General features: G+C 51.7%; 1 protein-coding gene and 1 non-coding gene across 5 annotated transcripts; both read right to left on the minus strand.

Annotated features, from left to right (window-relative positions):
* Nucleotides 1-639: 639 nt before the first annotated feature.
* On the minus strand, nt 640-757 carry LOC141572625 (U5 spliceosomal RNA). Its single transcript, XR_012497933.2, has one exon. It is a non-coding gene; the product is annotated as a U5 spliceosomal RNA (small nuclear RNA).
* Nucleotides 758-3,066: 2,309 nt separating this feature from the next.
* Nucleotides 3,067-22,604, minus strand: PTCH2 (patched 2). Of its 4 annotated transcripts, none has more exons than XM_074334620.2 (22): nt 18,210-22,604; nt 17,554-17,695; nt 11,464-11,653; nt 11,289-11,358; nt 11,012-11,103; nt 10,170-10,365; nt 9,258-9,379; nt 9,002-9,149; nt 8,789-8,920; nt 8,538-8,693; nt 8,361-8,453; nt 7,911-8,036; nt 7,699-7,817; nt 7,232-7,580; nt 6,779-7,091; nt 6,540-6,682; nt 6,274-6,454; nt 5,864-6,144; nt 5,619-5,756; nt 4,440-4,582; nt 4,256-4,355; nt 3,067-3,848 (listed from the first exon to the last, which is right to left on the minus strand). In XM_074334620.2, the coding sequence occupies exons 1-22, from the start codon at nt 18,279-18,281 to the stop codon at nt 3,582-3,584; spliced, it is 3,573 nt and encodes a 1,190-aa protein (XP_074190721.2). In that variant the 5' UTR covers nt 18,282-22,604; the 3' UTR covers nt 3,067-3,581. The 4 variants fall into 4 exon arrangements, with proteins under 4 accessions (XP_074190721.2, XP_088647224.1, XP_074190720.2 ...); XM_088791098.1 differs by having other exon boundaries at nt 11,485-11,653; nt 17,554-17,746; XM_074334619.2 differs by having other exon boundaries at nt 8,828-8,920; nt 17,554-17,746.
* Between the last annotated feature and the right edge of the window lie 885 nt (nt 22,605-23,489).

Here is a 23,489-nt window from a genome sequence, read left to right on the forward strand (position 1 = left end):
TGCTATAATCAGAGTAGCTTGTGCTCTGAAAAAAATAAAGCCAGTTAAAAGGATAAATGGTGATGTGGTGGGAGCAGGGCTGTTTTCATACAATGTCATAACATTGGATTCCAGAGACCTGAAGAAGTTCTCTGAGCCATGTGTCCTGGTGATGAGATTTACATTAAAAAGCAACAAAACAATTTGGCTGTTTTGTTGACAAAGGTGTGGGGAGGGTGTGATAGAGGTGAGGGGAAGGAAATCTAAAAACAGTTAGTGAGGGTGATATTGCATGAATCCATCAAGAGCTCTTGGACCAGGGCGGTAGCAGTGAAGGAGGTAAAATATGATTGCATGAAACAATGCTTTGAATGTGGAAGTCAATGGAACCTACTGATGGCTCCTGCACGGAACTCTTCACTGAGCTTGTATACTTAGGGTACACTATTTATCTTGGGTTGTATACTACTAACCCAAAAAACCAGATACTTTTGTTACGATAAAAGCTTGCACAGAGTGATAGTACAACAACATGCAATCTCAAACGTTAGGCTAAACTACCCAGTTTCTAGTACAATAACAAAGAACTACTCGCGTGATTTACACACAATCACAACAAATTACACACCACCACAATCTATTCTTTAACCTCATAAAGACAGCCTCGTAAAAATACGAGGCCTCAAAAAATTGGGCATAAACTCATAACTGTTCCTCTCCACGGAAATCTTTAGTAAAAGGCGAAAGATTTATACGATCTGAAGAGAAACCAGAGTATGTCTACCAGCTTCCGCTTGGAAGCTCGCAGAACGAGCTAATCCTCAGCACAGTTATGGTTGTTCAGTGCGTGCGTGATTTGCGCTCCCGGCCTGGTGTTTGTATAGACCATACATTTCTAACAGGCAGTGCGCCCTGCAACAGTGGAGAAATCCCGGTGGGACTGGAACTCAAGCCTCGTGAACTGGTTTTCGTGGTGCACCATGGGTATGCAAATCGCAGCCAGTGCCGGGCTGGTGGGTGATAAACGAGCTGCACAGGCGGGGCGGCCGCAGCTCTCTCTTGTCTTCTCTGCGGGTCCGCCGGGAAACCGGCCCCGGGTTTGCCCAGAGAGGTAAGGGCATGTCCCGCCGGTGCCCGATGCCACGTTCATTACCGGGCCTGGGATTAAGCATTAGTCGCAATTGTTGAAGTTCAGTCCTACCATTCCATACCCGCAGGTACACTCCCCCCCCCCCCCCCCCCCCCCGTTTTAGGGACAGAAGCGGAGACAGTTGAGCACAGACACTCCGGGGACCGTGGGACCACGTAGGAGTCACGACACCCCTCCTGGAGGAGACGGCATCCAGTTTATCTTAAAGGATGGTTTGGTCAAGGGAAGGTTGGATCAGTGTTCTAGGAAAAAGGAATGGAATTTGCGAATTTATGGGAGGTGAACATCCAAAGTAATTCAGCCTGTGTAGAGTGTGGTGTATCTGAATGAGGGTGTATCTGGCCGTGTGCTGTCTCTGAGAACTGGGGAGGTGACTAAGGCTAAATGGAGTTAGGCCTGGAGAGGGCTTGGATTTTATCTTGTCAGTGCTGGGGAGCTGTGAAAGTATGCTGAAGTCAGAAGGCTGACTAGTGTGAGGTGTCACACAGGGTACGCTGCCCTGGAAGCACTGGGCATACATACAATGTCTTATCCCTGAGATTGGATGTGGTCAGTGCCCCAGGACTGACCATTCATTACTGGGGTGGTCCAACTCCAACAACTGGCTGGAATCCCTTCAGCTACTGCCATACCAGGACACCGTTCTGTTTTTTCTTAAGCATGCAATCAGAGCAAACACTTGCAGCAAAGCTAAAATCTGTACAAACTACAATAATAGAGAGCATTTATGAAATGCCAGGTCATTTCTTACATAAATGATTTCATTTAAAATCCTGAAAGAAAAAAGTAACACTCTACAAGATAGGCTCTAACCTTCCCGTATCACAGAGGAAGATGCTGAGGCTCAGTAAGGTTAGCTAACTTTCCCAGGTCACTAAGCTGGTAAGTGGCACAGTGGACTGATAACTTTTGCACTGTTCCAGCCTGGTGAGCTCTCCTGCTCCACCCAAAAGTTCCTCCTAGTGACCCAAACACTACTGGACACAAATCCAGCTTCCATCCCTTGAACGTGTTGGATGTATCCCCTACTGTAGGTTCCCAGCCAACTACCTACTTCTCTTAAGTCTTTTTAGGCATTTTAGTGTTCATTCAGCTGCGTTAGGCTTATTTTTTATTTTTGGTCACAACATGATTATCTGCCCTTTGGCGTGGTGGGTGATGTGCGAGAAAGCAGTGCTCTCAGGGTGACATTGTTCCAGGTGAGTGCGTGGCTGGAATCCAGGGTGTGGATGTGTGTTGCTTAAGACTGAGCCCTGGGATAGTTGGGGAAGGGCAATAAAAGACATCCCCTTCCCATTCGGTGAGGTGCTGTACTCTAGCCCAGGGATGTGGCCAGTCTTCAAGGCCTCTGTGCAATGGGGCTGTACAACCTTCACAGAACAGCTTAAATACAGCGCCTCACAGGTTGCTAGCACAATCTTAATGTCTGGATCGTTTCCCCACTGATCCCCAGGCTGTCTAGCCAAAGTTGCCTCTGGGGAGGTTGAACTGGGCACAAAACTCCTAAAATAGCTCCCAAGACCCTCCTGTCCCCATTCTTTCTTCAAATGGTCGCTTTCCCAATCTGCTTCCACTTCACCTGCCACCTCCCCTTTGTCCATGCCCCGACCCCCCCGCATGCTGCTGAAACAGGAAGGTGGGCAGAGTCTGGTGAGGGGCACAGGACTGGATCATGATGGCTCTGAAACCCAGAGTAGGGTTTGACACGAAAAACATTTGTATCATTTTGTCTATTAAGCACTTAACCCAGATCGTTACCAAGTATACAACCAACATGTTTGCTGAACATCATCTTCACTTCCAGGTGAATAAACAGATCCAAGTTCTGTGCAAAAATTTAGAACCTGGGATCTTCCCCACCCAGGACCTTCAGCCCTGACACCTCTATTGGCCAACTCCCAACTCTGTTCGAAAGAAAAGCACCAAAGTCATTTGAGATGAGTTCATATAGAATATATTTCACTCTTTAAAAATAAAACTTTCAGCATAGCTAACATCTATACAAACTACAAAAATAAACATCTTCATATAAATAATTTATGTGGTAGGAGGTGGGAACAAAGAGCCTACCGAGGAGTCACCAAGCAGAGGGGGGCCAGGACTGGCGAAGGGTGCTAGGGGATCCCTCGGCTTGGTCTGCTAGGGGCAGCAGTGGTGGGGTGGTGAGAACAGGTCTGCACTGCAGCCTGAAGTGCTGGCTTTTCCCCCCACCCAGACCCAGGCACAGGCAGAGGACCGGGGTGTGCAAGGCTGCTCACACCCTAGAGGGTGGCAGCTTTGTATAGACATCAGGGAGGTCTGTGATGGCCGAGTCATGGGAGGGGAGACAGACAGACAGACAGACAGCAGCAGCAGAGCTCTCCAGGAGTCCATCCTGCATTCAATAACCCACCCTTTGCTTCCCAGTGACTTCATGTGGCCCAAGCAGGGTTTTCATGCTTCAGCTGCTCTTTCACTCCATGGTTGGACACGGTCCCCTAGAAGTGAGGTTGCGGCAGCCGCTGGCAGCTGGTGTGGCAGCAGGAGACCAAGTGGGCTCATCTGAGGCTGGGTGGTTGTAGGCACCAGGCAGTGGGGGTGGGTGGAGGGCCACGGTCATGGAGGTAGTCACTCTAGCAAAGCTCTGGGGCAGGGTGGGGGACACCCCCCACCTGAGTTCTCCTGCCAGTGGAGCGGGGGGACTCAAGACCTCAGGGCTCTCCTTGTACAGCTGTATCACCTGTGGGGAGACACCAGCCCCAGTGAGCACAGGGGCTACTGGGGCCTCCCTTCAGCATCAACCTGGTGCATCACTGTGACATTAGGTAGTTGAGGCCCTTGCTGGCTTCCAGCAGATATGAGAGCTGACAAGGGACAGGATGCCTGGGGCAAACCCTGTCCCTTGCTCTGGACCCTAAAAGCTGAGGTGGGTTCTAGAATGAAGCCAGGAGAGCTAAGGGGCAGGGTCATGGAGTCTGGGCAAATGGGGGGGGGCTGCCACCTTCAGTTGGTGACACCTCATGGATTGGGTGCTTGTGAGTTAAGCCCTGTCTGTTGGCCTCTGCAGGGATACTGTCCTGGTTCTGTCCCTTCCCTTGCCTGTCCCACCATGTCCCCTGGGCTAGAGCCGAGGGAGGATATGGTCACCTCTGGTGGGGGGCCCAGGATGGACAGCAGCACAGGCAGCAGCGCCAGGCCATGGAGGAGGCCCAGGAGTGTGAGCACGGTCAGCACCATGAAGAAGTACCTGGATGGGGGCGGGGGGTCAGCTTGGACGGCCATGAAGTCAGCAGAGGCAGACCCTGCCTCCTTGCCCCAAGCCCTCCCCTACCTTACGATGAAGTCAAAGTTGGAACCAGCAAGCATGAGCAGACCCAGCAATGTGGAGACGGCTCCGTCAGTGACTGGGGCAAATGTGTGTTCTAGGGCCCGCGCAGCCCGCAGGTTCCGGCTACCCGGGGTGGTCAGGAAGCCCTGGGGAACAAAGCGGTCCTAGTACTGCTTCTCGGCCAACCATGGCCAGCTCTTCAATGTCCCCAACTTCCACTTATCTGTCTCCAGGGCTCCCCCATGCCTTGGTCCACAGAAGGCCAGGTGAGCTGAGTTCCTGGGAACTGTCCAGGAAGCACGCATGAGTTCATTTACATAACCCTGTCTAGATATGTCTGGTGAGACACAGAGTGATGTCTAGAATAGTTTGGCAAACTACAGACTGTCACCTATTTTTGTAAATAAGGTTTTATTGAAACATAGCCACACTCATTCATTTCTGTATTGTCTGTGGCTGTTTTAGTGCTACAGTGGCAGAGTTGCAAAGAGAATTTACGACCCACCAAGCCTAAAATATTTACTATCTGGCCTTTTATAGAAAAACTTTGCTTCCCCTGGTCTAGGAGGATGGACACTGAAGTGGTAATAGTCACTAATCAGGATGGCATTTCAGAGGATTTCTATTCTTTCTTGGTACTTTTCTGCATGCGGACTTTTTTCCCCTCAAGGAGTATATATTGTTCTTATAACCAGAATAATAATAGGACGATTATGGGAGAAAAAAGAAGGGAGCTGTTTGTGGGGTCTGGCCAGGTTTGTGCTGGTGCTACCATGCCCCCCTCCCCAAGACAGGCTTTCCGAGGTGGGCCTGGCTGCCTCAGTTCCACTACCTCTGTCTTAGGAAAAGCCCTCCTTTACCCACATTGCCATCCAGCTGCCATCCTGTTTCTCTGATCCCTTTCACAGTAAGAGTCATTGGTTCCCATTTTCTGTCCTTCCATTCTATCCTTACCCCATTCTAGTCAAGGCTTTGTCCCTTCCTCTCTACTGAAATGGCTGCTAATTTATTTACTTGCTTATTGTTTATCTCTGTACTCTGGAGTATAAGCTCCTTGAAGGGACAAGCCCGTCTGCATTGCTATTATACACTAATTATTAAACAGTCCCCAGCACACTGGGTGCTTGATACTTTTTGCAAACTGACTCAGCTGTCCCGCCCGCCCTCAGTGCCTGTGCTCACCAGAGCCACATGGACCGTGAACTCGACACCTATGCCCACAGAGGCCACCAGGATCACCACGGGGATGGCGCTCAGCTTGATGCCCAGGAAACCCATGATGCCAAAGAGCTCCACAGTCATCATTGCCAGGACCAGCACCTGGGGAGAGCAGGGCTCACCCAGGGCTCCTGGGAGGAGGGATGGCGGGATGGGCAGGGCAGGGTGAGGGAGCAGTGGGTCTCTCTGGCCCCACCCTGCAGACTCACTATGAGGCCAGCCGTCCAGGGGTTGAGCAGCAGCAGGGCGCAGACGAGGAAAGTGCACACCAGCAGGATGCAGACGGCCAGCAGGAAGCAGCGCCGCAGGCCCAGATACTGCTCCCAGAAGAGGAAGGGGGAGCCGCTGGGGTACGCACGCACCCCAGCCCGGCCTGCCTCAGCGCACGCTGCCCGGGCCCCCTCGATGGCTTCCACGAAGTCTGCAGTCTTCTGGAGGCCACGCAGTAGGAAAGGGAACTGGGCAAACTCCAGGGGCTGGGCTGCTGGGACTGTGGAGGGGAAGGGGTGGCAGGGGGAGGGAGGGGTAGCCAGTGAGCACAGGGAGCTGTGGGCAGGGCCTTAGGGTAGGGCCTGTGTGGGCCCAGGCCGAGGCTCTTGCTGGCTCCCCTGGGACTCACTGCGAAGGTTCTCCCCGGTGGTGTCATACTTGTCGTGCAGCCACTCGGGAGGTGGGGGGTAGAAGTTGGCCTGTGAAGCTGCCAGACCCAGGGGGTCACTGCTCACCCACACGGTCAGCCCCACGTAGAAGAGCTCGGGTGGAATCAGCCCCTCCTCGTCCACGAGCTTTCTCGTGGTCAGCTGCAGAGGCAGAGAGAGCTGAAGGCCTGCGCCTATGAGGCTGGGACCCCTCCGTGCTCCCTGACCCTTCCAGCCCTCTCCCAACCTGGCTGAAATCCAGAGGCTCCTGGGCATCGCCGGTCTGGATGAGCAGCTTGTAGGCCAGGGCTCCATCCTCAGAGCCATTGCGGTACGAGTGGCGGGTAATGCGCCCGGAAACCCAGTCCTGGTCAAATGCAGCCTGGATTCCTGGAGAAGAACAGTGTACAGTGCACTTAACCCGTGGCCCCGGGTTGTTTGTTTTTTCCTGCAGCAGCCCTCCCTGCCGCTCTCCTTGCCTCTCACCCTGTAGCCAGTTTCGGTAATAGTGCAGCCAGGTGCGGGGTGCCTGGGTGGCAGGTGGAGGCAGCACGGCCTTGAGGGAACTGAAGCGCTGGTGCAGATCAAAGAGGGCTCGTTGGGAGTGGGCGTAGTCAAAGCCACCCTGTGTCACCAGGGCCACCTCGTACAGGGAGAAGTACCTGAGCTGGACGCTCAGGAAGTCATGTTCCTTGGTGCCCTGAGGCACTACATCTGTCAGGGCCAGCCCGTCCTGCACCAAGGTCGCTCCATAGAGGCTCAGGCCCAGAAGAGACCCAAAGAGCACCAGCACGAAGACCTATGGGAAATGGCACTCAGATGGAGGCCCAGGGGTGCCCCTCAGCTGGCAGGTGGTAGGCAAGGGCCCCTGCCCTTTATTGGGAACCAGAGACACCTAAGCCCTGGCCCACCCTGACTCTTCTGGGCCTGGAGTCTTACCTTGGCATGTGACTGGAGCAGCAAGGGTGCAAACTGATGGCGGGCGAAATGGGCAAGATTCCAGCGGGCACAGGACAGAGACTTGCAGGCTGCCTTCTGCCTTGTCACCTCCTCCTGTCCCAGAAGGTCCCGTGTGGACCCTCCTGGGCTGAAGAGCTCAGAGCCCAGTGGGTCAGAAGGTGGGGGCACCAGGTGGGTTTGGGGAGGCAGGATGGTGACCACATGCTGGCTGCTGGCTTCACAGTGGGCAAAAGCTTGAACTGTGGCAGTCAGGTGGGCAATGCCCATTGGTACTGCCCTGTCTGCCAGCTCCTGGGGCAGAATCTGAATCACCCGAGCAGAACAGGGGCTGAAAGAGGCAGAGAGAGGGGGTGGCAGATTTGTGCCTAGAAATACTGGTGAGGGGATGGCATGGGGCCAATGGAGGAAGGCCCGGTGGGGTGGGGGTGGGGATTCAGGGACAGTACCTAGAGAAGCAGCAGAGTACATCAAGGCGCTGGCAGTGGCGCCGGTGCAGGTCCAGGCTGAGGATCGCTGGGAAGACAAGCATCACGGCTGCAAAGTTACAGCCAACCACTATGGCCGCCTGGGGGATGGACAGGAGGGCACAAAGGCTGGATGAAGCGTGCCCCTAGCTCCACGCCCACCCTGAGCCTGGGCCCTGTTTGTGAGGCCTCACCTGTAAGGAGAAGGCCCGCAATGCAGGGATGGGAACTAGAGCGGCCATGAAGAAGGCGACCATGTTGTTGATGGACGTGAGTGTGACGCTGGTGCCCGTGCGCTGCAGACACTCGCCCATGCGCTCCTGCCAGGATTGGGTGGGGGTGGGGGGGCTGTGGGTCTTCAAGGTAGAGTGAAGGGGAGGCTCGGCAGAGGAGGGACAATGACCACACAGCAGCTAACGTTTACTGAGAACCACGTACGTGTCATGCACACTGTTCTAAGCACTTGACTTAGCTCACCGATCCTCACACCAACCCTCATGACACAAACCATATTATTACCCCTTTTACGGATGAGGAAGTTGAGGCACAGATTGGTTATTACCAGCCCGAGGTCACCCAAACCCAGAGCCTCTTAACTTCTGTGCTGAACTCAGGTGAGCCCAAGGTGGAGGGTGAGGCCGCACCTGGAGAGGGGTGCCAGGTGGAGCCTCTGTGAAGGCATGTGCCAGCAGGAATACATCATCCACACCGATACCCAGGGCCAAGAAAGGCAGCACCTGGAGAAGCACAGGGGAGGGCAGCTGGAGGAACCGAGCAGCATGAGCTGTAGGTACCCAAACCTGCCCTGCAGTCTGGTGTACCTGGGTAGTGGCAGCATTGAAGGCAATACCGAACAAAGCGCAGAGCCCAAGGCCTGAGGCCACTGCCAGGGCCACCAGCAGCACCCCAGCAAGGCCCACGGCACCCTGAGACTGGGCACAGTCCCACCGCAGCATTGTCACACAGGCATAGGCCAGCTGTGGGGAGAGATGGCGCTGTCTTGGACAGGGGTCCCTGGGGGAGGGGGCACCAGGTGGAGAGATGGAGGTAAGTCGACAGGAGTGGGACCCACCATGAGCAGATAGCCTCCCACCACACGGGCAGCACTGACTTCTGAGAAAGCGTGCAGAATGTCATCCAGGGTGGTAGAGGAGAAGGCATGGACCTGCTGGGATGTGTTCTGAGGCAGGGCCTCCTGGGCCAGCTGGAGAGACAGGGTGGGTCTGAGGGGCAGGGGGAGGGAGCAGCCTCAGGGCTCCGCCTGCCCTTCCTGCCCCACACTGACCTGCACAAAGCGCCGCTGCCAGGCCTGCAGCACTGTGCCGGCCTGCTCCTCGCTCCAGCTGATGTCATGAGTCTGGTAGTCACCCCGGAAGTGCTCATACAACTGGCGGGGGCTCATCAGCAGGAAGGTGCTCTGTAGGGCCTCTGCCCTGGTGAGGGGTGCAGGAGAATTAGGGGTCTTACCCAGTGCTGCCTAGAAATGGAGTGTGGATTCCCATCCCTGGGGTCCCCTTGCCAACTGCCAGAGGAGGCCCTACCTCAGCAGCTGTCCTTGGGGGTCTCTGGCCATGCCTCCCAGCAGCAGTTCCTCCTGCCAGTGCATGAACTTGTGGGAGAAGCCATGGCAGCCTCCGCTCAATTCCTGAGCCACATTGGGAGCCTGGAGGGAAACAGAGGAGGGATTTACGACTCAAAACCTGGCTGGGGGTAAGTGGTGTCCCTAGACTGAACCATGGAGCCCTGTAGGCCTGCTGAGTACCCTGTTTCCCTGAAAATAAGACCTAGCCGGACAATCAGCTCTACTGTGTCTTTTGGAGCAAAAATTAATATAAGACCTGGTGTTATGTTATATTAATTATATTACATTATATTGTATTAGTAAAATAAGATCGGGTCTTATATTATTAATTTTTGTTCCAAAAGGCGCAATAGAACTGATTGTCTGGCTAGGTCTTATTTTCGGGGAAACACGGTAGGTATGTAACTATCTTGAGCCTCTTGCCCACACTGAAAGTGAACAGCTAGCGTCCTGCAGAGAGGAGGCCACAAGAGGGAGCTGAGGCCTGGAAATAGGCTGCTGGGAGGAGCTGCCTTAACTTTGGTGGGTTTTGGTAAAAGCTCCACATTCACAGGGCCACACACTCAGGAAACTAGGTACAATACTCGTGCTTAGCTAATTTATCCTGTTTCCCTGTACAAGTCTATTTTGATAAAGTCCAGCCTTTCTGGGCTTAGAAAAGGACTCATATGCCACTTGAGGGTTCCTTAGGATAACTGAATGAGAATGGAACACTCCAGGTGTCTAGCACAGTGGGGACAGGGTAACAATGTCCAGGAAATGGGGGGCTGAGCACAGAGCACCATCTGCTCTCTACCAGAACGGAGGAACACATGAGAAGGGGAAAGGGAAGGAAAATAGGCTTTCCTTGGCAGACCCGGTTGGAACCCACCTGCCTGCTGTGATGGTTAGGGGCACTAGGCGGGCAGTGAAGGTCGTCAGGGTTCAGACAGGGCCGCCCAACATAGGCCTGGCCCACCTGTGCCTTGTCTAGCAGCTCCCGGAAGCCCTCAAGGGAGGCAAAGGGGCCCAGCTCCTCCAGCAGCTGCTTGGGATCCAGGTTGGTCCATTGGATATCGGGACGGCCACTGAGGGAAGAGCCCATGGCTGGTGAGGATCAGGAATCAATTCCCACCGTCTAAACTGCTGCTAGGGAACCCAGGCTGCACCCCATCTCCTCCTAGCTGCTCATTTGTCCCTCCATATGGAGAGTATGCAAGGCTCAGTTTCCCAGAGGTCCCAGGCTACACCAGCCCACCAGGCTGCGGCAGTGAGCTGAGGGCGGATTCAAGGGGCTGAGATGGACATCAGGACAGAAAATACTTAATACATGGAAAAGTCCCTTCCCAAACCATCTATGCTTGGTTCTAATACATAATACAAGCATCTGCCTGTAACAGGTTTTCTTTCTCCCCTGGGCAAGAGCTTTAGCTGACACCTAGCTGAATCTCCCTGGCAAAATCTCTTTCTGGGGATCTTTTTTCTTCTTTGCTCTGGTCTTACAGATCTTTGTGTTTTGTTCTGTCTGAATAAGATAGGTTTGCCTTTCCTTTGGAGGTGACGAGACGGACATGGAGAGAGCTCTGGGGCAGCCGGTGCTCTGACCCTGGTGTGGGAGGTCCTTAGGCCCTTAGTAAGATTTTGATCCATCTTTACTCCCACCCCTCTTTTCTGTTGGGGAAGTCCCGACACGAGACAAGGCAGGGCTCTGGGAGCAGATATGGTGGCACTCACGGCAAGTAGGCAGAGCCCCCTTGGAGTTTGGCTCCCTCCCAGAAGCAGTCGAGGGGGGTGAGGATCACGCACGGAAACAGCTTCTCAATCATCTGCCGGGGACACCCCAGGCTACATCAGTCCTGTCCCTGGGCTCCTTTCTCCATGACCTTTATAGGATGCCCTCTGCAACCGCCCACCTCCCGACTTTTAGCCTCCAGGAGTCTTTCCGAGCCCTCCTCCACTGCAGAAAAGGTTCCACCCGACCCAGTCGCAGAGAACAGCTCAGGATACTCACCCGCTCAATCATTCCATTTTCAATTAGGGGAACTCCTGACTTGTAGCAGATTTTGTTCAAATCCCAGGACCTACAGTGGCCAGGGGACAGGAGATCAGAAGGAGAGGGGGATCCCGCTCCAGCCTTGCCATAGCATGCCTCACCCCCACTTGCTCAGGGGCTCAGCCAGACTCACTTTCCATAGAGTGATACTTGCACTTTACTGGCGGCAAGAGCTGCCTGGAGGTGGAGGCCAAGTGCCTCAGGTGTAAGGATGTTCTCCCCCTCCTGGCGTGGGGTCTGGATCAACATCTGGGAGGTGTATGCAGCCTCCTCTCCCAGCTTCTCCTTGGTATAATGCAGCTCCTGGCTCACCCGGCTGCCCACTGCCAGAGCAGAGAGAGAAAGCTGGGGAAAAGAGCCTCGGTGGATCAGAGCCCTGGTGAATGGAAGACGCTCAGACAGGTGGGAGGAGAGCAGCTTGGAGGAGCCCCTGCCTTCTCTGTGACAGCCAAAACGGCCCCCCAGGCTCCTGTCCCTCCGCTGGGAACCTGCAGTTCATCAGGGCAGCGAGAGGCCTCAGGTGTGTGGATCTATGGAATTCTTGAGTGATCTAACATTTCAGCATGAACCAGGTTGGCTAGGTTTGGGGCAAATAACTTAAAAATGAGAAATCAGTATGAGCAGGGCCAAGGCTGGGGTTTTGGGGGCCTCCTGGTAAGGGAACCCTCACTCACTTCCTCTCTGCTCTGGTGAAGAAGACAAAAGGGACAAAAGAGGCCAATAGGGAGGCTGCCACTGGGGGGTCTCCTCACAGAACAGTTCTAGGCCGGGCAGGTTCCCAGTTCAGATTGCCCCAGACAGTGATTTATATCCATACACCCTTTTGGAAACTGTTCTGCTGAGAGGGAAGGGATGGCAGTGCCTGGTAATAATGGACCCTGCGGTGGCACAGGAAAGGGGGAGGACCAGAGAGGCTTTCAGTGTGATGCTGTCAACATACTGCTTCCACTCCTGCAAGAAGGACCTGGTATCAGCTCATGTGCCCTGGGACAGCTGACAGCAGAGTGGGCCCAGGGGAAGAAAGGGTCCGGATCCCTTTCACCACCAGTCTCACTGTCCAGACAACAGGCAGTGCCAGCGCCTTAGTGTCCTTGAGCTCAGTGCCCCACAGGTCCTGCATTATGCTGGCCTTGGAGACATGCTGTCACTTGGGCCTAGGGGAGGTGGCGACGCTGAGAGGGGATATGACCTGACTGGTTTGGTGGAGGGCGAGGGCCAGAGCCAAACCAGCCTGGAGGCACTTGAGGTCTTAGACCCACTTCTGCTTCCACCTGTTGGGGCGCCTTCCTGTTGGTCACTGCCCTTCCTGGGGCCAACATGCACTGCTTCTCTGAGACTCCAGCCCTGGGGAGTGTCATGCTCCCTAATCTCTTTCTCAAACCCCCATCTCCTTACTCATGAGAGCCCCAAACCCTTGGTAACTCCCCAACACAGATTTACCCATATGCTCACATCCCCTCACCCAAATCACATTCCTGGCCCTCCCCTCATGAATCCAGTTTCACACAGCCATCCTGCCCCCTTCTACTTACTTTTTCTTCTTCCCTCACTCCCCTCTTCTTCCCCTGGACTGTACTACAGTGCTTATTTCACCAGGCTCAGGCCAGAGCTGCCACAAAGGATCGGAGGGGAGGACAGACGTGAGCTCCCCATAGTAAGTGAGTTTGCTGAGGGGAAGGACACATGGAAGAAGCAAGGAACCCACACAGAGCTAATAAGAAAGCAAGAGAAAAACTTAAAATACAACATCAAATAGAATAAAGAATCCTCAGAAAAAAATGAGGAAGAGAAAAAGATAAAACCTGGCTGACCACGATGATGACATATCAGGACAGATGAGCTGGGGTGTATTGTGCGGGCAAGAAGACAGCAGGTGTTGGGGGAGAGCACGAAGGCTCTGCACAGACCTGGCTTTGAGCCTCAGCTCTGACACTTAGTCTGTGCTTGGGGCAAATTACTTACTCTCTCAGACCCTAAATTTCCTAATCTGTAAAATGGGGACTATGGCTACCTTGGTAGAATCAGAATCAATGCAGGCAAAGTACTTAAGAAATTGCTCAGCACATAGTAGGCACAGATATGGAGTTATTATTCAATAGTTGCTGGGAGATAAATGATGTGACAGAAAAATGAAAAAGAACTGGAGGAAAAAAACGACTGTGAGTGGGGAGGAAGTAGGAGAACAGGAGAAGGAGATATCAAAATCAATATTTGTTAAAAACTTTTGTGCTTACAAAAAGGACGCTGTACCTGGTTAGCCACCAAGGCAAATGAGCCCACCTTATAGGTAGTCCTATAAATGCAACTTAAAACAGCAATAAATTACCATCTATCAAATTAGCAAACATTAAAAAATTGATAGCACTCATGCTGACTGACAAGAGTGTACTCTAACCTACCATGGGAGTGTAATTTGGTACAATATTTGGGGGAAGAAGCAATATTGCCAATATGTATCAAGTCCCTCAGAAATGTTCATAATCTTTGGTCTAGAGATGTCACCTGTAAGGGCCTGCAAGCTATTGTAGGGACTCAGGCTGTCTCTGAGTGAAATGAGAATCATGGAAAGTTTTGAGCAGAAACGTCAGAGGATCTCTTTCATCACTTACCAATATATTCTGGAGCTGAGTTGTGAATGACGAACAGTAGGAGTTGGCCAGGGGAAGAAGGCAGGAAAAGGTGTTCTAGACTAAATATGTGCTGGACTGCTAAGAGTGAGGCAGAGACAATGCTGAGAAGCAATCAAGAGTTAGTTTATGGAGGGCCTAGAATGTGTGCTAAGGAGCCTGGAACCTAGTAGAAAGCAGTGGAAGGGCTCTAAGTGGCGACTGACTTGGCCAGATTTAGATACACCACAGGAGGGCAGTGTGGAGGCAGGTTTGAAGGTGAGGTGGACAGGAAGCCTTCCTTTGCCATCCTCTGAAAGGCCTAATGATTCAGGGCAGCTGGGCCCCTCCCCAGCCTCGGGGTGAAATTTGATTGGTCTAAGAGTCAATCACAGCACAGTAGTACCTCGGTTTTCGAACATAATCCATTCTGGAAGACTGTTCGAATTCTGAAATGTTTGAAAACCGAGGCACGGTTTCCCCATAGAAAATAATGCAAAATGGATTAATCTGTTCCAGACCTTTAAAATCAACCCCTAAAACTGCAAATTTAGCATGAATTTTACTATTTAATGATACCATAGACCCATAAAATTTATGGCGTCCATAAACTGAAATGTTGATCAACGGAGACGTTCGAAAACGGATGTACTACTGTAATTCCATTGCCTTTGTCAAGTGAAGGATTTAGGCACAGGGTGCTATACAGTTCTTGCTAAAGTGACCAAATGGGAAGTCAGGTGGGAGTCTTTTGGTAAATTTTTCCTCACTTTCAAAAATAGAGGCAAGAGAGGGATGACTTTCCTTTTCTGACACTGCAGTAGCCACCTTGGGACAAGGAGGTGATAAGCTTGAGGACAAAAGCCCAACATGCTGTAGAAGGCAGAGAAAGATCGCAAGAACCTGGGTCCTTGCTTATGTTCTCAGGTTGCTGAATTAACTATTCTGGAACTTCTCTACTGTCTACTGCCAGATTTCTTGTTACAGGGGATAATACACCAATCTCCTTCCTTCTTCCCTCCCTCCTTTCCTTTCTTTCTCTTTCACATGGCTAAAAGTATTCTAAATAGTACGATCAGGAGTGTACTGCCAGAGACTGAAAACGGCTTCGACCAGAGCAATGGCCGCAAGGGTGGGAAGGAGGGGACTGTTATGAAAGAGGTTAAGAAGGAAGAATTTGCTGGTGTAGTAACCAATTAGGTGAGCAAGAACTGAGGCTGACTCCCAAGGTTTCAAGGAAAGCAAACTCTGGTCATCCTCTGCCTTCTAGGTAGAATGGCTGCATTTCTTATCTTCAGGGATAGCTCCAATTTCAAACCATTTCTATCACTGTTTTTATACGTACTATTTGGGCTATATGTTGTGATTTTTATTTTAGACAACAATCTATCTCCGAGCCCTTTAGCTTTAAAATTCATCAGGAAAGACAAGTCATATTCCAGGTCTCACCATGGCAAAGCTGGAATCTGAACTCTGGTCCAGATCTCTGATAGCCAATATCCTGCTTCTTTCTTTGCTTTCTCTATTAGCAAAATGGAAAGGAATAGAGAATACCCTTCAGTCCTCACCATGATCAGCTCCTCATTGCCTAGGGCATTGCTGGGAGAAGCCTTCAACTACAGATGTAGAGAAAAGATCAGGTCAAAAATCACTGCTTTTACCTCACCCTCAGCCCTAGCCAATACAAGACAGAGTGATATTCTGAAACAAAAGAAAAAGTCTCAGGAATTGGGTACCACCCTTTCATATTACTCTCCCACAAACAGCAGCAAAACTCTGGTGGGATTTAGCCTGTCCTGTGCTGGAGTGTAGGAGAGAGGATGAGGAAACATGAAGGTTCAAGCAATGTTGAGATGGGGGAAGATCTGGGGAATGAAGGAGGAGGAAGGGAGGGGGAGACAGCCTCTATTGTGGCAGGAAATCCAAGAGTAATTTGGGACCACCCAGGCAGCAGGGGTGTGTGTATGTGCGTGTATGCACATGTGTGTCCCGGGGCTGGGGGCAGGCAGGCAGGCACAGAGAAACATCTGCTCTGGACCCCAGGGCTGGCCTAGAGTGTGTAAGTATGCGAGTCTGCAGAGGGCTGGGGTAGGGTGGGGATGGGGTGTGGGAGCCCAACAGGCAAGCAGGCAGGCTCCAAAGAACATCTGCTCTGGATCCTAGAGATTGCCAGTATTTGAAATAACTCAAGGGTGTGAGACTCTAACCTGGGCCCCACCTTTGGGTGTGGGCCAATGCTGGGGGAGCCCATAAATGCAAATTTCCAGGCAAGAACACAGGGGAGTTTGAATCTGTTAAAGGGCTGCCATATGAAATCAGACCCCAGGAAAGGAGTTATGCTGAAATTATTAATAAGAAATCATTTTAGTCTAATGCTTCCAATAGGAAGAAAGGATTTGGCCCCATTGGACACTGTTGCCTCAAAGTAGAGATTCTGTGCTGCACAAAGTGGCTACAGGGGCCTGGATGCATGGGACCTCTCCTTGGAGATTTGCCAGGTGATTTTCTCAGTTTCCCCAGCCCTCCAGTTCTAACTTTCCTGATTTTCCTGGTCAGATGTGATCTCTCCCTGCCTTCTCTTATACAAAAATATAACCATATTCTGCTTTGTATTATATTGTATTCTATATCCCAGTACATACCCTGTTTCCCCGAAGATAAGACTTAACCAGATAATCAGCCTTAATGTGACTTTTGGAACAAAAATTAATATAAGACGTGGTATTGTATTGTATTATATATTATGTTATGTTATGTTATATTATATTATATAAGACCCGGTCTTATAGTATAGTAAAATAAGACCAGGTCTTACATAATTTTTTCTCCAAAAGATGCATTGCAGCAGATTGTCCAGCTAGGTCTTATTTTCAGGGAAACAGGGTATTTTACTTTCCTTGCTACTGAAGGATGGGTCTTTTTTAGTTGCCTTTGCAAACCCTGCCATTGGCAGTCAAAAACACTCATAAAGGCCCCGCTGGCTCAGGTGGTTGGAGTGCTGTGCTCCTAACGCCAAGGTCTACGGTTCAATTCTCACATGGGCCAGTGAGCTGCGCCCTCTACAGTTAAGGTTGTGAACAATGGCTCTCTCTCCCTGGAGCTGGGCTGCCACGAGCAGCCGACTGCGGTGTGGGCTACCATGTGCAGCTGGTGGCCAGTGTGAGTGGCCGGCAGCCATCATGAGCGGCCGGCAGCTGGCGAGAGCTGCTGTGAGTGGCCTGCCAACTGCCCTGAACAGCCGACCGACTGCCTCAGCCGGGAGGAGCGCAAGGCTCATAATACCAGCATGGGCCTGGGAGCTGTGTCCTACACAACTAGACTGAGAAACAACGGCTTGAAGGGGGATGAGGGGAAGAAGGGGGAAAAAAGAAAAAAAACAACACAAAAGTTTGGGAATAAATGCGAATCTCTCTCTCTCTCTGGCCCCCCCCCCCCCATAACTATTCTATACACCGAGTCATAGGACTCCATCATCTCCCAGATACCCAGGCTCTGGTGGGCAGGTGCGCCTTCCAGATCCAGAGCCAAGCTACCTAGAACTCAGTAGCCAGCACCTCACCCTGTTCTTGCCTTGGGTTCACAATACCCAAGCAGCTATGGTCAGTGTCCACACTCACCTTCCACCCAGAGCTGTTCTAGGTCTGTCTCAATGATGGCCACGCGGATACCCAGTGCCAGAGCCCCAAGGGCCAACAGTCCCAGGAAGAGCACTTTGCCACAGTGTCTCTGGATCCCGCAGCCCAGAGTGAAGAGCAGGCCCTGGAAGTAAGCACGAAGCCAGAGCGGAGCCTTCAGGCTCCCAGTTAGGATCTGGGATGGAAAGAGAAGGGTCAGCCAGGCATTACTGAAACAGTGCATGAAATCCTTCCCTTTCTATGTATACACCCTCCGCCAAGCTCTAGTTTCTTGGTTTCTGGATACAGGACAGGGAGGACCTACACAGGCAGAGGCCCAAACTTGGGAAAAGATTTAACTCTATTCTCTGCCCCCACCCACTACGCACCTGAGGAAGGCATAGGCCTGTTTTCTTAGAGTAGGATACATATATACACACCTGTTCTCAGGTGGACACAGAGATGAACCCACAGACACACTCACTCTCACCCGCCAGATGCCGAGGAGACACAGTACACACACACCTTTCCGGGCAGGCAAGAACACACGGCACCTAGAGACTTCACACCTTGCAGAGGCCCAAGTGACAAACCTGGGGTCTCTCTAGACCCGGTCCCAATCTTCCTCCCCCATCCCTCCCGTGCTTCCCTCTACTCACCTGGGGTGCTGCGGATCGAGCTGGGGGTGTGTAGTCCGGGGGCAGCTCCCCGAGGGGCGGCGGCCGAGCCATGCTGGCGGGAATGGGGGGCGTGGGCGCCCCCAACCCGCGTTATCTGGGAGCCCCCATAGGCTGGCCTGGATCCCCTGTACCGCTGGGCCCCGCGTCAGGGTTCAGCGGGGCTGCTTAGGCTCGGGCGTGGGTGAGGGTGAGGGTCGCGTGCTGGAGTGCCGCGGTGGCTGTGACCCGGAGGAGTGCACGGCGTACTGGCCCGGGCGCGGCAACCGACCGGCGTGAGAGCTGCGCGCCCACAGTTACTGGTCCGCAACACGCAACGCGGCTCGAGGTGGCGACCGCAATGCCGAGGAGGCGTCTGTAGCCCCAGAAAAAGGGAGCAGGCGGGTGGACGCCCTCTCATTGGCTGAGGGGCCCACAAATTACCCAGAGCCGCGCGGCCGGATCCGCTGCTAGGCAACAGCGCCGCAGGGGGCAAGGCAGAAGACCACCCAGGCAGGGCCACCCTTGCCTAGCTTCCCCGCCCGCTAGCGGGGCCCTCGGGGGAGGAGGAGGGAGGGAGATCCCAGAGAGGCGCGGCGCTGGCCAAGTATAGGTCAGGAAAGGCCGGCCAATGCTGAGAAAGGGTATCTGCTGGCTTACCCAGCCAAGACCCAAACTTGTTTCCAAATCTTCTCTGCCTTCATTCTCGCCCTGTTCAGTCCACTCTCTCCACTGAGGCTAGAGTCATCTCTCTAAAATGCAAATCTAATAACTCCAAAAACACAAAGCCCACTTGGAGCACAGTGCCCAGCATGATCTAACTACAGCCTTATCTCTCAGAGTTTCTTCACACCCACCCAATGTTCCAGCCTGCAGAGCCACACGTAAGTTCCTAAAAGCTTGCGTTTCCACCTTTGTACATGCTGTGGCCCTTTTTGTTTTAGCAGACAACCTTCAAAACTGAACTTGAATCAATCACCCCTTTTGAAACCTGCCTTGAGTCACAAACCTCCCTCCTGACAGAGCTGTTTTGCGCCCCTTATAACACCCAACTTATATATTCATTATTGCACTTATGATACAATTTATGTACTTGAAAGTCTGCCTCCCTCACTAGACAATAAGTAGGTGCTCCATAATTGTTGAGTGAATCATTGAGAGTTGCAGAAACCAGGGTGGAAAGGACTGGAAACGGAACAGTCCCTTTATTAAATATTCATCAACTATCCCATCTGAGGGTGCTGTTTCTGCCAGGTTCCTGACAGATTAACCCTGAATGGCCGAAGAGGGTAAAATCAATACTCTAACACGTAAAGTTTGGGAAAGAGAAAAAGAATCTCCAATAAATTCACAACTATTATCTCTGGCCAACTTCTTGGTCAGTTCTTCTAGATTTGCTTATCATTACATCAGAAACATTTCATGTTACTACATAGTCTTTACATCAATCATTTGGAGACTGTCCTTAGGACAGATTCCCAGAAGAGGGGGTGTTGGGTCAAAAAATATGAACATTCTTATGGCTCCTGCTACCCATTTTCATACTGCTTTTCGAAAACTCGTGTCAATTACCAACATCTCCAGACCCTCAGTCCTGGGGAAAGGGAACCTTTAGGCTGAGGAGGTGAACACCTAATAGGTTTGTTCTTCCATTGGTCCATTCACGCAGAAAATGCCTGTGGAGCAACTAATACATGCATGATGCTGTTGGCCGAGTAGTAACTACACATTAAAAGCAGCTTGTGTGCAAGCCCTTTTTTCCTCCCTGACATAGAGCACTGGGTCCTGCTGTGGATAAAAAGTGTACCCACAGCAATTCTCTAGGAATAGAAATAGCCTCTAAACTAGGCTGTATGGGCCCCTAGATTGCTCTTGGGGCTACAACCAAAGATGTGTATGGCTGGCTGTCATCAGGATGGCAAGTGGAGAGTCTTTGCTGTAAGTAGCTCTTGAAAGACCTCCTTCTTTCTTACCAGACTCTGCAAGGCATAAGTTCCGTGGACAAATAGATTTGTAATTGCCTGGGGCCTTGGGACTCTGCTTCCACCGCAGGCCCACCATTGCTAACAACTGTGGTGAGGTCCAGCGTGTCTATGGATGCTTCCAGGGTAGGGCCTGCCTGCTGAGAAAACTTCTTGCCTTGTAGTTCCAAGACCAGAGTGGGAGAAATTGGTCTGCAGTTCCAACATTCCAACCCAGGGCCTAGTACTCTCTGGCTGTCCAAGCTCCGAAATGACCTTTCTTCTCCCTAACAAAGTGATTTCCTGAGTGCAGCTGAGCTCAGCCAGTCTGAACTAAAAGCCACAGAACCCAGGGAATAGAAGGGGAAGTAGAAGCTCCTCTTTTTTCTCTCTGAGCAGTCTGCTTCACTGTGGAACAACCTGGTTCACTGTCGTTTCCACTGGACCTGGTTATGTGTTTTGGACCAAACCGGGTAAGTTCTCTAAAGAATGACAAAAGAGAAAAGCAATCTAATTAAATTCATTATCACCAAGGAGTAAATCTAATTACTGATTAATAAGACAAACATCCTTTAGGGTTTCTTATGTGTCCACCCCTTCGCTAAACTCTGGGGTTGCAGAGCACCTGGTTTTCAGAAGTTCATAGAATAAGGGGGAACACAGAGACCACAGGGGAAACCACTGTGAGCTGGAATACTCAGGGAAAATTTCCAGAAGTGAGAGGAATTGGATGGGAGAGGTGGGAAGACGACAGAATCTAAAAGAAGATATAGTTCAAGGTCTGAATTATACACTGACTGTGAGATCTTGGGTAAGTCACATAATTTTGACATTGACATAAGGATTAAATAATATGTATGGCTGAGGAAGGGCCAGGAAGAGGAAGGCCTCTCTCTCTTTTTCTCACACACAACTGTTGGGTAAAGTGACCAACCTGGCTTCAGGATAGGGTCCATGTGGGAGGAGCCAGGGCAGGCCTTCTTTCCCTGGTACTCTCCCAAACTTCTCACTCACCACACTTTGGGCTGGCTTATTATCTGGGCCAGGCAGAGTCAATGATCCTGAGATGTGGAGGAGGGAAGCAGGGGACCTGGCAGTCTCCACTGCCGACCAAACATTATGTTAGGGGCCAATAGTACCTGTCAAGTCTCTAGTGCCAGAAGCTGCAACCAGAGATCAGAGAATGCCTTTCGCCTTGAGGGTGGGGGAAAGAGACGAGCTAAGAATCAAAGCAGAATCTCCCCATTCATCCATGGCAGAAAAGCCCATGATGCAATCCTTCTGGGTGGTGGCAGACAGCTCAGGTCGAGGACAGGTCATCCCGGCTTCCAGTAGAATGTGTTCTACCCAGCCTCTTTCCCTCAGTGTTAGCTCCATTAGAGCTGAGCTTTCTAGACCTTCCGTCTGGGTGGTCCTTCCCACACCCCTCTTCCCCTTCCTCAGACACATTTAACTATTTAGAAAGCAGCATACAGAGGCCTGGCTTATATACCTCCTTAGGGGTAGGGATGGCTGTGGATAAAAAAGTATACTCTCTGCAATTCTCTGGAAATAGAAACAGTTTCTAAACTAGGCCGAACAGGGCCCTGGATTACTCGAGTTTCCAGCTAAAGACAATTCCCCCCCCCTCCATTGCACATGGGAGTGGGACAGGAAGAATAATGTGAAGGAGTGGGAAGACTTTTAGCCTCGGAAAAAGCTTGGAGGGCAACCTTTGCAGTGAGTCTCCTTATAGGCTCAGGGAGCTCTTGCCAGCAGGAGGGGTGAGGTGTTAGTGGGGGAGGGGTTCCTGGAGTAGTCGTCAAATTTTGTCTGACCTCCCAGACAAGCTCCCAGAACTCTGTTCCTCAACACCTCCCCAGAGTGCTCCCTGATTTGGTATTGAAGGTCCCCTTCCTCCTCTCTCCCACTTCCCTCATGGAGCATCACTGGGAGAGGCAGGGCAGATCCTATCAACTCTTTTGCCTGCCTGGCTCTTCTGGCTTTTGTCCCCTAGAGAGGTGGCTGGCCAGTGGACATTCAGTTGCACACTGTATTGCAGGCATACTCAAACCCTCTGAAGCTGCTGCCAAAAGGAAACAAAAACTGTCCCTGCTTTCTGGCAGACAAATAGAGCAACGAGAAGATAAATCAGAGCATCTTGGGCACTCAGCCAGTCCTGGAATTGTTGGAGACAATAGCAGCAGTGTCCTGAGCTGGGGGCTGCTCCCAGCTGGGACTCAAGCTCAGCAAGGCCTTCCCCCAGGGAACCCTTGCCTTGTCTTGTTTTCTCCAGCTGTCTGTTTCCTCGGAGTAGGGGCTGCCCGGGGGCTTGAGCAAGGGAAGGCAAAGAAGAGGTTTTTCCTCTACTTACTGTCAGGGATTCCAAAGGCTTAGTGGGGAAGATCAGGAAGAGGTATATGGGAGGGCTCTGGGACAGTTTAATGAACCCCTGCTCCGCCCCCACCTCACCCTCCCTCCAAACCTACCCAGCTTCATCCCCTTTCTGTGGTCAAGCAGCAGTCTTCTGGCTGCTGGGCCACCCAGACCCCAAGAGTCAGAAAGCTCTGAGAGAGGGAACAAAACCTAAGAATAGGAAGGGCCAGTTTGCAGACGGGGAAACTCAGGGACGGAGGACAGGCAGTGATTTGGCTGAAGCCAAACAACATTACAGAGGGCAGGTCCTCTTCCTTCTAGGCCAGGACTGTCTCCATCTGGACCACACAAATTTAATTTCAGTTCCAAAGAAGACCATCTTGGGCACCACCACAGCTCTTTATTCCCACTTCTGCTGTAGTTCTATTGGTTTCAACGACTTCTGCTGGGCCATTGCAGCTCTTGTCTGATTAGGGCAAATGTTCAGGCACCTTGTCCCGACCAGTGGGAAGACTGTGGAGCTCTAGAGCTCCCACGGAGGCTGGTGGAGCAGGTGATCCCCCAGGGTAGGGATGCTTATCCAGTCAGTCTCTCACAAGTTCAAGGTTCAATGAAAAAAACACTAAGGCTCAGGCACGATTACTCAAATGAACTTGAGAGACTTCAGATTTTTGAAGCAATGTAGAAACCAGTATTTCAAATTATTTTTTATAATTACTGCCACCCACAGAGAGCACATCAAGAGAAACCTTTACTTACTTAATTCTAGGAGGTGAAATCTCACCCCAGGAACCACTTTTATCTTCCCCCAAACACCTGCAGGTTGTAAAAGTAGAGTGAAGGGAGAGGCAAGAGTAGAGCTGACCTGTGTTTGGGAATGGGGGTGGTGAAGGCAAGGTGGCTAGGACTCCAGAACACTTGTGAGTATGGAAATTTCATTTCTCAATTATCTGAAGCAGGAGAGTCT

The sequence above is a fragment of the Rhinolophus sinicus genome, chromosome 14, assembly GCF_057876585.1.
Source record: "Rhinolophus sinicus isolate RSI-liver-muscle chromosome 14, RSI-T2T, whole genome shotgun sequence".
NCBI classification, from domain to species: Eukaryota; Metazoa; Chordata; class Mammalia; order Chiroptera; family Rhinolophidae; genus Rhinolophus; species Rhinolophus sinicus.

Bases quoted from the DNA above. Each gene is read 5' to 3' on its own strand.
- PTCH2 (XM_019716547.3), bottom strand. From the start codon at position 18,281: ATGGCTCGGCCGCCGCCCCTCGGGGAGCTGCCCCCGGACTACACACCC. The intron at 11,654-17,553 runs GTGAGTGTGGAC...CTGCTCTGGCAG, and splicing joins AGAACAGCTCTGGGTGGAAG to TGGGCAGCCGGGTGAGCCAG. The intron at 7,092-7,231 runs GTAAGACTCCAG...CATTTCCCATAG, and splicing joins TGCTCCAGTCACATGCCAAG to GTCTTCGTGCTGGTGCTCTT.